The sequence below is a fragment of the Papilio machaon genome, chromosome 4 (assembly GCF_912999745.1).
Source record: "Papilio machaon chromosome 4, ilPapMach1.1, whole genome shotgun sequence".
Lineage (NCBI taxonomy): Eukaryota > Metazoa > Arthropoda > Insecta > Lepidoptera > Papilionidae > Papilio > Papilio machaon.
The window spans coordinates 5116216-5129662 of NC_059989.1; the positions used below are offsets into that span (position 1 = coordinate 5116216).

Here is a 13447-nt window from a genome sequence, read left to right on the forward strand (position 1 = left end):
TCGTTATCTAGTATTAGTTTTTATGTTAATTTTACTGCACATGTTTTTAGATCAACAAATTACGTTTTGTATGTGCATGTTAAATAACTTTGCGAACACAATCACGTTTGAATACTAATTTTAGGTAATAGATAAAGGTTTCTACCTAGTGTATAGAGTAGCGCTCGAGTTAACTGCAATGTGTGGCTTGTAGCGTCCCCGCCAGTAATGCAGAGCGCGCCCACCAACCTGACGGTGCTGGACGGCAAGGACGCCACCATCAGCTGCCGGGCCGTCGGCGCGCCCACGCCCAATGTCACCTGGTACTTCAACGGTAAGTTCCACTGAAATACTCAGATTCACGGTCACTTATTAACGGAACAATATGTGACCATTTAAAGACAGCGTGGCGGTAAAACATCATCAACAAATTATGAACACTTTTGCTCTGGTTGGTGAGTCTTCCGTCCTTCGTCCGACCATGTTCGTGATATTTGTCTTTTGTTTTGACTTGCTGCACGACCAAGAACATTCCTTTGATTTTTTAATTCATTAGACCAAGGTCAAGGTGTTAAAGTTGTACGTATTTTTCAGTTTACATCTTATTTAAATAATATATGCGAATGTTTGGATGGATGGATGTTTGTTAGAAGGTATCTCCAAAAAGGCTCGACGGATCTGGATGAAATTTGTCATGGATATAGAACATAGTCTTTTTTAATTCCGTGTGAACAGAGTTGCAGGCACAGCTAGTTATAAGATAATTTTACATTTGTTGTACACATATTTAGATAGGGATTACAATACACGTTAGATTCATATTAGTTCAGTTTATGTTTGTAGGGGACAGGTGCGATTTTCAGCTAAGTAGATAATGCACAGACATTTTAATAGCGATGCAATGTTAAATAAGCACTCGAGCTCCTCGTAAAAATATCATGTTTATGCTTTTATTACTGGCGATAATGTTACATTTATAAGTTTGACTCCTTTATTACTTTAGAAATGCTTTTGCTGAAGTATTTTTGTTCTAAAAAACTACAACCTTTCTAAAATAATATTTATTACATTCTTAAAATTATTTAAGTTAAATTGCACAAATGAAATATTTAATAGCAAAGTTAGACTGATCATTCATCATCTCCCTGGCCTTTTCCCACTCACGTAGGGTTGGCACACAAGGTTTTACAAACCTTAAAGTTTTGGCTTAATTTTTTATGGCCGGCCGCCTGCCTTTCGCCAACCCTACTTGGGAGGACTGATCATTTATTATTTTTTATAGTATTAGTAACCTCAAACATTGTATATACTTTGCATGTTTTTTTATAACTTAATCCTAACAAAGAATCTTCATGTATTATTTAAAATTTGCTAGTTTTTGTTATTGTTTTTTATATGTTAATTTCCAGATTCTCTTATAATCAAGCTGTCAGGTCGGCTGCAGGCTTTGGACGAGGGCGACCTGTTGATCACGAGCACGACGACCGCCGACAGCGGCAAGTACACCTGCATTCGAGCAAACGACGCGGGCAACGTCTCCGGCGAGGCGTTCCTCACTGTATTAGGTATTAAATATTCCATTTACCTTAGGTTAATTATTTAAATAAAACTAACAACCTGCTAGGTAAGATTTTTGTTCTGAGATTTCACATTTACATATATGCAACAAACATACAATTTTATAATAATACTAGCTTTTACCCGCAGTCGCGGGACGTAGTCACGTCCGCGCGGAATAAAAAATAGAAAACGGGGTAAAAATTATCCTAAGTCCTTTTCCTGGTTCTAAACTACCTGCCTACCAATTTTCAGTCAAATCGATTCAGCCGTTCTTGAGTTATAAATAGTGTAACGAACACGACTTTCTTTTATATGGATTTGTCCTTATTGATTTATAATAATATTTTATATGTTTGATAGTAATTAATCTTTAGTAAGATTTAGAAATACCATGAAGAAAATATTGTACCTTTCCAAACTTTACGAAATCTTTATCATGTAACGTAGTATTTAAGGCTAGCTATAAAATATCTGATTCCATTATGTTATTGGCATCTGCCCTTGGATTAAATGGCGCGGTTGGCTATTAATTTTATGAGTTGAGTTCAATATATCTAATACTCTACCTGCTTCCTCAATTTAATAACAATTATTTTATGAGGTCAGAGTGAAAATGCATTTTAGAAGATTGTTTTAATGTATTTTATGAGGAAATCTGCAAAAATATAATTCTCATTGAGGGCAATGATTTAGGTTAGGCTCAAATCCATTAATCGGGACGTGTAATGAGATTAAATTAATTGTAAGTTTTTATTTGTATGTGTTGTGCAGTGAGGACGCAGATAATAGCACCGCCGGTGGACACGCGTGTACTGCTGGGCCACACAGCCACGCTACAATGTCGAGTATCCAGCGACCCAAACGTCAAGTACAACATCGACTGGTTCCACAACAATCAGTACGTTAATGTTCTTTACATACACAATTATATGCACTTCCTGTGTGTTTCAACTGACAACATGTATAAGAAATAATAAGTACATAATAATGTCTCGGATTTTTTCAAAGAGTTGAAAGGGATCGCAATTTCGTTGTAATACAGATGTAACGATACTGGAGAGACTAAATAGAGATAATTGTGAAATTAAGATATTCTTTTTCCAGTTCTTATCGATTTTCTATCATATAATAATTGATACAAAACTAAGTCCCTGCTTACTCCATAGAAACACTACAAAAGCTATTCATTTACATCCTCTGCGTTACAAAAAACATCGATATTGTTCCAACACGGAAGTCGACCCTCCGCTGTGAAACCCAACACTTCCGATAATCGCCGTTTAAAGAATTGTTACACCAACATTGTCTCTTTATAATGATGGTAATTCCTTATGTGTCTTATAAAAATAAGCATATTATTTAAAAAAAAAAAACATTTAATCGAAGTTGACACAGCTATTTACCATGCGTTTAACGATACAATAAATGTTTTGTTATCACAGCGTAAACTTTCACCATCACAGCGCAGTAAATTCGTACTAAAGATTGTCTACAGCCGTGATGACCCACTAAGACTTTTCTTGTCGGTGCATATCATCATCATCATCATCAGCTCACTGTACGTCCCCACCGAGGGGCTCGGAGCCTACCCCAAGTTAGGGGTGACTAGGCCATAGTCAACCACGCTGGCCAAGTGCGGGTTGGTTGACTTCACACATATCATTGAATTTCTTCTCAGATATGTGCAGGTTGCATCACGATGTTTTCCTTCACCGTAATAACCGGTGCATATCACTGTTGTTGAATTACCATTTGGAAAAAAATCTAAGTAATTTTAATTAAAAAATAGCATGATCACATTTATATCGATCTCAATTGATAGTGCATCGCCTTCTACGTAATATTAAATATGACGATATACATGCGAAAAAGTGCATTACATAAATTTCAATGCATAAGAATGTATTTACATCGGCGTGGAGAAATTTACTTGACCAGGCCCAGGTCCAGCTGCGGCTGTAGCGCCTCAGATGATAAGGTGATAAAAGTAAATGAATGACATAAATTTGCAGGCCGATGACGGCAGGTTCTCGAGTTTGGATAACGAACGAGGGGGCGCTGCAAGTGCAGGCGGTGCGCGCGAGCGACGCGGGCGAGTACGCGTGCGTGGTGACGTCACCGGGAGGTAACCACACGCGCCGCGCTCTGCTCTCCGTCATCGAGCTGCCCTTCGCGCCTACCAACGTGCGCGCCCTGCGGCTGGACGCCACGCAGCGAGCCGTCAACGTCTCCTGGACGCCAGGCTTCGATGGCAACTCGCCCGTGCACAAGTTCATCGTACAACGAAGAGTCGTACCCGAGTTTGGTACGTTACTAATCCAACAAAAAATATGATCCATTAACAAACATATCTTTTACTAATTGGTTTGGTACAATTGGATGCACCAAATATGTAATAATTACTGAAATTTGTTTTGCCAAAGGTCCGACACCGGACCCGCTGCTGAACTGGGTGACGGAGCCAATGAACGTATCCGCGAGCCAGCGCTGGGTGCTGCTCACCAGCCTGAAGGCGGCCACCTCCTACCAGTTCCGAGTGTCCGCCGTCAACACAGTCGGCGAGGGCCCACCCTCCGACCCCACCGACGTCTTAACACTACCACAAGAAGGTAATCATACATTTTTAATTTGTCTTAAAAATTCCCTTAAAATATAACATACAATCATGACTCATGACTATGTTATGGGAGATATTAAACACTTGCACCAGGATTAAATTGTATTGAGAATAAATTGGTTGTTTTATAATCATGCAGCCGGTGACTTAATATGCTGCCAAGGTATGAGATGTTACAGTCAAAATATATTTTCTCTCGGCTTTAGGTTATGTCTAATGTACGCGGCTGCATCTCTTGTGACGTCTGTCTGCATGTAATGCTTCAATTTGTCAATGTGTCATGCATATTTCAGTTATTTATCAATTACTAGAATTTATATTTCCAGTACATAAGCTACGAACCGCCTTGTACGCATCCCTTTGCATGTCAATTAGTACTTATAACTTTGTATTTATAAAAATATATATATTTAATACACATATATCTATTTTTTAATTAAGTATTCATTCTAATTGTTAAACTAAAACTACAAACTTGGTTTAAAAGAAACTTGACATGGTTTCAGCACCATCGGGCCCACCGTTGGGTTTTATGGGATCAGCGAGATCTTCATCAGAAATTATAACACAATGGCAACCGCCACTCGAAGAACACAGAAACGGTCATATACTGGGTTACGTCATCAGATATAGGCTAAGAGGCTACGACAATAGCCCCTGGACGTATCAAAACATCACCAACGAAGCGCAAAGGAACTATCTAATACAAGATTTGATCACATGGAAAGATTACAACGTCCAAATAGCGGCGTACAACGACAAAGGAGTGGGCGTGTTCTCTGACAGTTACACGATCAAGACTAAAGAGGGCGTTCCCGAAGCGGCACCTGACAACGTACGCTGCGAAGCATTTAATTCTACAGGTATAACGGTGTGGTGGACACCGCCCAACCCACAGAAAATTAACGGAATTAATCAGGTACCAAAGTTTTATTGCATCTTACATATACAAAGAACGTGAACAGATTATAAAAGCTAGATCAAGTCTTAACCTTAACAAAAGTCTATACAATTTAATAAAATTGTAGTGTATGTATGTTATATCGACAAAAAAATATATGTTTCGTACACATGAAAAACTAATTTTTAAAACGTTTCTCTGTGTGCTCACAATCCTAGGTTGTTCTGGGTATGAGTGCAATAGTAACTTGCCAATTTTTGTATTATGTGCACCGGTGCGGTAGATAGTTTAAAATATTCGTCGTTTCAGGGTTACAAAATCCAGGCGTGGAGATGGGAGGCGAGCGAGAACGGCAACGTGGAGCAGAAGATAGTGAGCATCCCGCCCAACCTACTGGACCCGCTGACGGAGCAGTCGGCGGTCATCGCCGGACTTGACAAGTTCACTGAATACAACATATCCGTGCTCTGCTTCACCGAGCCCGGCGATGGACCTAAGAGTGATTACGTACTAGTCAGGACTAAAGAAGACAGTAAGATACTTTTCATTTAGATTGTAAAAATGTTTAAAAAACAACTTTATTTTATTCTAACAATGAATACTTTCAGTTCCGGACGAGGTTGGCGGTTTGCAATTCGACGATATCTCAGATCGTGCGGTGCGCGTGTCGTGGTCTCCCCCGAAGAAAGCAAACGGCGTACTGATCGGCTACAAGCTGTCCTACCAAGTTAAAGACAACAATGACACGTACAAAGAAGAAATATTACCACCAAATATCACTAGCATACGAGTGGAGCATTTACAGGTATTATTAATGTTAAGAGTATGCGTTGTTCCGAGCAGTAAATATTACCCATTTACCTATAAAGACATCATAGATTTACGAATCAAGAGAGAGAACAAATCATCGTAAATAGTAATACAATGTTATCATTAGGCGAGTACGCAGTACGTAGTGTGGGTGAGCGCGCTGAGCGGCGTGGGGGAGGGGCCGGCGCGCGGGGCGGGGCTGCAGTCGGGGGTGGAGCCCGTGCTGCCCGCCGCGCCCCGCAACCTCGCCCTCTCCAACATCGCCGCAGACTCCGTGCTGCTGCAGTTCACGCCCGGCTTCGACGGCAACTCCTCCATATCTCTCTGGACAGTACAGGTAAAAATAACCTATAATCTGTTAGGAAAATTGTTTTTCAACAAAGCTTTACCAAAAAATTTTGTAGTATCAAGTATCCTTTATTGGAAATTCAAATTAATATAAACACTAGCAATGCAAGACTAATGCTTTTTACCTCCGTTTTTCATTCATTTTACCGGTGAGTAAAAAGGTCTACTTATATTTATCTCTTAAAACAGGCACAGACAGCTCGCAACACATCATGGGTGACAATCTATGAAGTGAGCGAACCGGACGCTCAGTCCATCCTAGTGACAGGCTTGGTGCCGTTTACGACGTACCGTCTGCGGCTAGTGGCCAGCAACGTGGTGGGCTCGTCACCGCCCTCCGAGCCCTGCAAGGAGTTCCAGACCATACAGGCACCGCCCCGCCACCCTCCCCGCAACGTCACCGTGCGAGCCGTCAGCGCCAACAACCTCAGAGTTCGGTGGATTGTAAGTATATGTCGATTTTATATATTTTAGATGCACATTTTTGGATTAACTATTAACAGCGTTTACTAAGATGAACATTAGTATACACTACAAAAATGCTAAACGCTATGTATAGTTAACTGTATGATTCCAGCCTCTACAACAAAGCGAATGGTACGGGAACCCGAAGGGGTACAACATAACATATAAGCGCAGTGGCGACAACGAGACACTGCACTGCGTCATCGAGGACCACACGGCCAACTCGCATGTGCTCGCCAACCTGGAGGAGTGGTCGCTGTACGAGGTGCGCATGACCGCGCTCAACGAGGTCGGTGTCTCCGCCGAGAGCCCCACCGCGCTCGAGAGGACCAGGGAAGCTGGTGTGTTATTATTTACGGCCAAAACAAGATTTTAATTGCTTTGTATAGATGTACAAAACTGGATCAATCTTCCAAACGATTGATCAGCTTTTTTTGCTTTTGTCTTAGATCGATTAAATTTGAAGTAATTAGATTAAAAATGTTAGCTTGTGTAAGCAAAAATGTTTTAAGCATATCGGTTATCACAAGAATAAACTATTTAACAGGTCGCAATATTGATTACATTCATAAATTGAGATTAATACTTTCAGTGCCTTCATCTGGACCTGCTAATGTATCAGCGAACGCCACGTCTTCGACAACCATAGTAGTGCTATGGGGCGATATACCCGTTCAGGATCAGAACGGCTTGATAGAGGGCTACAAGGTGTGCTACGCTGCGATCGTGCCCCCCCCTAGACCCGAGCACCACAAGGTGGAGTGTCAGGCGATACCCTCCAACCAGACTCACACGGTGACCCTCACCGAGCTGAGGAAGTACGTCGTCTACCAGATACAGGTGCTCGGGTATACCAGGCTCGGAGACGGGGCTCTCAGCGACCCGCCCGTCACTGTCAGGACATTTGAAGACAGTAAGTAACACCTTTTTTGATTGAGAAGAAAAAATAAGTATTTAGAAACTAGATTCTAGCAAATTTTCAGTTTATTTATTATTTTTGTGTTTTAAGATTTAGAAGAAAAATATATTTGTTGTTTATATAATTTTTCTAATAATATACTCTCCGAATACTTATTTTAAAATAATTAAAAAAAAAAAAATATTTTCAGCGCCGGGTCCACCTTCGAACGTGTCTTTCCCTGACGTGACGTTCACGATGGCGCGTATCATCTGGGACGTGCCGGAAGACCCCAATGGCGAGATCCTGGCCTACAAGGTGACCTACCACCTCAACAGCTCCACGCAACACATGTTTTCCAAAGAATTCCTACCCTCTGACAGGACATTCAGGTAAATCTTTTCTGGTCTTTGGTTACTGTAATGACGTCACGGCTATGTTTGATCTATTTTTCTGTACTTTATTTTATATACTACCTTCGTTCCCAAGGAGAGGTTCAGCTTTATTGTAATCCATGAAATGCTGTTCTGTGCAACCTGTACTGTTTTTTTATGTTAAACTGTTTTAATTTCAGGGCGACGGAGCTGCTGCAAGAGCGGTACTACCTGTTCTCGGTGACGGCGCAGACACGGCTGGGGTGGGGCGGCACTGCTCGCGCGCTCGTGCTGACGACCGCCAACCGCGCTGCGCCCGCGCCCCCCGCGCGCCCCAACCTGCAGCGCTCGCTGCTGCAGCCGCATCACATCACTTTCTCTTGGACGCCCGGCGACGACGGATACGCCCCCCTCAGGTACATTGTATACACATACACACACACACATACTCACACAATTTAAACAAATGTAACTCCTCCCTGACTGTACCACCCTTGACAGGGGCAGGGCCTGCTTATGACATTTACACTCTTGTCACATGACGAAACAGACTGACAAAATGGTAGAAACGTTTACATTAAAAATGTGTAATATGCTTAAACTTAACATTAATATATCGTACGACAGATACTACACGGTGCAACAGAAGGAGGAGGGCGGCACGTGGCAGACGCTGCCGGAGCGCGTGGACCCATTCGCGACCTCGTACACGGTGGACGGCCTCAAGCCCTACACAGGCTACCAGTTCCGTATCCGCGCTACCAACGACATCGGTCCCAGTCGGTATAGCAATGCCACCGAAATGGTGCGCACACTGCCCGCAGGTACATAAACAATATTTATTATTTGATTTTTAACCCCAACAACAGACTATGAATATGGAGATATCAATAGTGGACGTATAAATTGAAAGGTTATCCTATATAATGTCCCAGCGCCGAGCAAAGCTGTAGAGCAGCTGCGCGTGGTGCCGATCACACCGAGCAGCGTGCGCGTGCAGTGGGCGCCGCTGGCGGAGGCGCACTGGAGCGGCGACACCGCACATGGCGGCTATCGCGTCTCCTATCAGCCCCTAACCGACTTCCCCACCTCGCTGCAGCACACTATGAAGCAGGACGTGCCCGGCATCAAGGTATAATCTTGTCATTAGATAAAAATATTTATGTCATCGCCTATTAGATCCACTCGATACTAACAATCGATAGTAAGTCTGTTGCGGCTCGTGCCCTCAATGTATGTGATGGGAAACATCACGTGACCGGCTCTTTCATTTGCTTTTATTGTTAGTTACTGCGTTTTATGTCAATTTAAATATTTTTAATGTACCAGAGTGAGGAGGTAGTGCTGACGGACTTGGCGGTGGACCGCAACTACGAGATCAGTGTGTGCGCGGTGAACGCGCAGGGCGCGGGGCCGGGCGGCACTCCGGCCGTCGTGTGGGTGGGCGAGGCGGTGCCCACCGCGCCGCCGCGTGACGTCACCGCGCACGCGCTCTCACCCACAGAGGTCGCACTCACCTGGCAGCCGCCCGCGCTCGCACAGCAAAACGGTGACCTCCTCGGATATAAGGTATTTACTACTTCATGTCGAAACATTTATACTAAATCTACTTTAACTGTAGGTAATATTTGTTAAATCTTTTTTATGATTTTACTTCATTTCGTTTGTTTCAGATATTTTATCTCATGACCGATTCCCCGGAGGAACCTGAGCCCGGGCGGCGTGTGGAGGAGGAGATTGAAGTAGTCCCAGCCACCGCGACCTCGCATTCATTAGTATTCCTTGACAAGTATACGCAGTACCGAATACAGGTTATTATTTCAATTGACTTTAATTACGGCACACACCGTTCACCTACGACACATGTGTTGAACTACAACGTTATTTATGTGCTAGGTGTTAGCGTTCAACCCGGCGGGCGACGGGCCGAGGTCGAGCGCGCTGCAGGTGCGCACGGAGCAGGGCCTGCCCTCCGCCCCGCGCAATATCTCCTTCACAGACATCACCATGAACAGTCTCGTGGTCGCTTGGCTGCCTCCGCGGCGACGCAACGGGCCCATACAGTCCTACCTCGTCACCTACGAGACCATCGAGCAGGACGAGAGTGAGACATTTATATAACTTATAATATTATCAATTACTTACTTCAATAAGTTCACGAAAAAAGGTTCTGGTACGTATAGATATACATAAATACAAACAAAATTGTGATACTGACAGACCGTAAGCATGTCGTCTTGTATTAATGTTTTGTATTTGAAATTATATTAATAAAATGTAATACAGGATTCAGCAAACAAGTGAAACAGAAAGTGACGGAGGAGCATCTGGCGGTTGGCGGTCTGGAGGAGGAGGTGGAGTACCGGTTCTGCGTGCGCGCGGTGACGGTGGGCGCGGGAGGTGCGGCGGAGGCGCGCGTGCGCACTGGCCCGCAGCCCGGCTCCCCCGCGCCGCCGCGAGCTCTGCGCCTGCGCCCCGACCCCGCAGCGCTCCATCTGCGCTGGGACAACGCCGCCTCCGGCCGCGGGCCCCTGCTCGGCTACTACATAGAGGCGCGCAAAAAAGGTAATCTCCGACACCATAATATGTCTCACAAACTTATCAATCATATCTGCACCTTATTTAACGATGTTTTCCGTCTCTTTTCTTATTATAATATCTTTATTTTATTAATTTATAATATAATTGTATGTATATGTTTTTATATAATGTTTATATATTTTCATTCAAGATTATATTTCATAACAATATATTTTATTTTTCAATGCAGCGAAGGAAACATGGCAAGCATGTAAGTTTCATGTCTACCGTAATGTGAATATTTTAATAGTTACTAAACAATCCCAAATCTTTATATACGACTCAAAAGATTGTTAATCCTAAAATTAATTTAACTTACACATAAATTATAAATGTATAAAATTTTAACACATTTATGTATTTTTTTTATTTCTAATATGATATTTGTTATGTATTTTGACTTTCTAATGATTTTAAAACAATCTCTGATACACAAACCCTTGTACTTACAAGGAAGATAACTTGTTGAATTGACAATGACACAAGTACAATGCACTTGTGCAGACGACACTCGGTGGGAGACTATAACGCGCACGGGCAACGGCATGCTGGAGGAGTTCACGGTGTCGTACCAGAGCCTGCTGCCCTCCACCGCGTACTCGTTCCGTGTGATCGCGTACAACGAGTACGGCATCAGCGCGCCCGCCGGCAGCGACAAGGTCATCGTCACACCCTCCAAGTTATACCTCGAGTACGGGTACCTGCAGTACCGCCCCTTCTACCGCCGCACCTGGTTCATGGTGGCGCTCGCCGCCGCCTCGCTCGTCGTCATCATCATGGTCGTCGCCATACTCTGCGTCAAGAGCAAGACATACAAATATAAAAGTAAGATATTATAACGTATGTTTTATAACATAGTCGCTTTCCGTTTTCTTGTTACTATAGTAAATGTATATTAAATCTAAACTGAAAACATTCATTTAGTTTAGACGCAACGAAAAATAATTTTTTGAAATAACATAATCCTTTTCATCTGACTTTTGTATAAGTAAGTTTGTAAAATTATTATGTAAATCAGCGTTTTGCGTCATGATTCCAAAACCAATTTATAAAAAAAATCAGTGTACCGCTCTTTGACAGAAGAAGCGCAAAAGACTCTGGAGGAGTCGCTGGCTGGTGAGACGGACGAGCGAGGCTCGCTGGCCATGGAGCTGTACCGCTCGCGGCAGAGCTCGGTGGCGAGCGCGGGCGGCGGCGGCGCCGGTGTCACAGCAGGCGCGGGCACGCTGCGCCGCAAGCCCGCCGCCGCACTCGGCAAGGCGCCGCCGCGCCCATCGCCCGCCTCCGTCGCCTACCACAGCGACGAGGAGAGCCTGCGCGCCTACGACGAGAACCCCGACGACTCCTCGCTCACCGAGAAGCCCTCCGAGATGAGTTCCTCAGACTCTCAGGTGATCACCATCAAAATCAGCGTCGTGTGAACGGCCCCACTCCGCGCCCACACTAAATTCTTATAAATTTCTTTCCACCCACACCCGAGGAGCGAGCGACGGTAAATATCAACGATTCGCTAACGCCCGTTTTGTTTCCGACACGCTTTCATTCCCGATCAGCACGATGTAGGCGAAGTATTTCTCCTTCAGATTCACTAAAGATATGTGATGTACATAGTTCTTGTTGTGTTATATTTCGTCTAGTTCTTCGCTATATCTGTTTCATAGAATCATCTCTTTACCGATTAAGAGCTATTTCGTCCATTTGAGTTAGAACTAAAAAGTTTAGCAATAAGTTTAAAATTGTACAAAGTTCACCTTACTACTTCACTAGGCACACGAGATTAAAATCATTAGCTTTAATGAAATGTCATAATATTCGGAGTGATATTTTAGCAAACGTGCAAATAATGAGTGGTTTTGAATGTAAATAAAGTGGTTAATGTAAAAAGTACTTAATAAATAGACTTTTACAAAATCATTCATAATTTGCGGTAAACTCCAACATGCATGTGAAAAAAGAAAATACTATGATAAAATTCTAACAAATTAAAATGTGTTGTCAGAACTCTGAGAGCGAGAACGAGAGCGTGCGCTCGGAGCCGCACTCATTTGTGAACCACTACGCGAACGTGAATGACACGCTGCGGCAGTCGTGGAAGAGACAGCGGCCCGTGCGCAACTACTCCAGCTACACAGACTCCGAGCCCGAGGGCAGCGCCGTGCTCAGCCTCAACGGCGGACAGATCGTCATGAACAACATGGCGCGCTCGCGAGCACCACTGCCCGGCTTCTCCTCCTTCGTATGACCCACGCCCCCCTCTCCCCCACCACACACTCACACACTCCACGTCTAACTAGTGAAGCTATAGGGTAATCCAATAAATTCATCGCTAAAGAGTACAGACGATTGAAGTTATTTTGATCTTAAATAAAACTATATAATAAAATCTCGGGTAATCATCAAAGTTAGGTACTCCCCTGACACAATTTTGAATACTTACTGAGAAGTCGGATAATAAATCAGGGGTTAAAACGCTGTAAAGTATTTTAGAGTATAAATTCGTTAAGTATTAGTAGATAATACAACAATGTTGTTACACGATAGAGATAAGTTTTATCCTATTTCGACCAATGTTTACTGTAAGTTGTTTGAAAATGTTACAGTATTTATTGCACGTAGATTCTTATGAATAATCGTCACTAATAACAATTTTATCGATTTATATTTTAAATGTAATATTGCAACTATTAATTAAATGCTATTTGTACATACATATTTAGATAATGTAATTAATTTTTTTTTTTTATTTTATTGTTATAGTAAAATTTATAAATAATTTGTACCTATAACATAAGCATTTTGAAAAAAATAATTTTAGGTAACTAAAATGCATAGATTTACTTGTCTTACAAAACCTGTTTTAGATAATTATAGAACAAATTATGGGAAATAGACAGTTTCAAAATAAACTATGTTTA

At 42.8% G+C, this 13447-nt stretch overlaps 1 protein-coding gene across 2 annotated transcripts in view; it reads left to right on the top strand.

The window, feature by feature from the left end:
• The window catches only part of LOC106710655 (protein sidekick), a 40136-nt gene extending 26973 nt beyond the window's left edge, over positions 1-13163 (top strand). The window contains exons 6-29 of one of the 2 annotated variants that reach the window (XM_045677833.1): positions 194-313; positions 1389-1544; positions 2311-2437; positions 3552-3844; positions 3963-4148; positions 4663-5075; positions 5367-5589; positions 5666-5862; positions 5995-6204; positions 6405-6659; positions 6793-7021; positions 7273-7593; positions 7790-7970; positions 8153-8368; positions 8580-8776; positions 8888-9084; positions 9282-9521; positions 9626-9763; positions 9849-10056; positions 10239-10517; positions 10723-10743; positions 11037-11357; positions 11613-11923; positions 12532-13163. In XM_045677833.1, coding sequence (XP_045533789.1) covers positions 194-313; positions 1389-1544; positions 2311-2437; positions 3552-3844; positions 3963-4148; positions 4663-5075; positions 5367-5589; positions 5666-5862; positions 5995-6204; positions 6405-6659; positions 6793-7021; positions 7273-7593; positions 7790-7970; positions 8153-8368; positions 8580-8776; positions 8888-9084; positions 9282-9521; positions 9626-9763; positions 9849-10056; positions 10239-10517; positions 10723-10743; positions 11037-11357; positions 11613-11923; positions 12532-12774 — 5282 coding nt within the window. In that variant the 3' untranslated portion in view covers positions 12775-13163. The remainder of the gene's footprint in view (positions 1-193; positions 314-1388; positions 1545-2310; positions 2438-3551; positions 3845-3962; positions 4149-4662; positions 5076-5366; positions 5590-5665; positions 5863-5994; positions 6205-6404; positions 6660-6792; positions 7022-7272; positions 7594-7789; positions 7971-8152; positions 8369-8579; positions 8777-8887; positions 9085-9281; positions 9522-9625; positions 9764-9848; positions 10057-10238; positions 10518-10722; positions 10744-11036; positions 11358-11612; positions 11924-12531) is intronic. The other variant, XM_045677834.1, reaches the window with a different exon arrangement.
• The last annotated feature ends 284 nt before the right edge of the window (positions 13164-13447 follow it).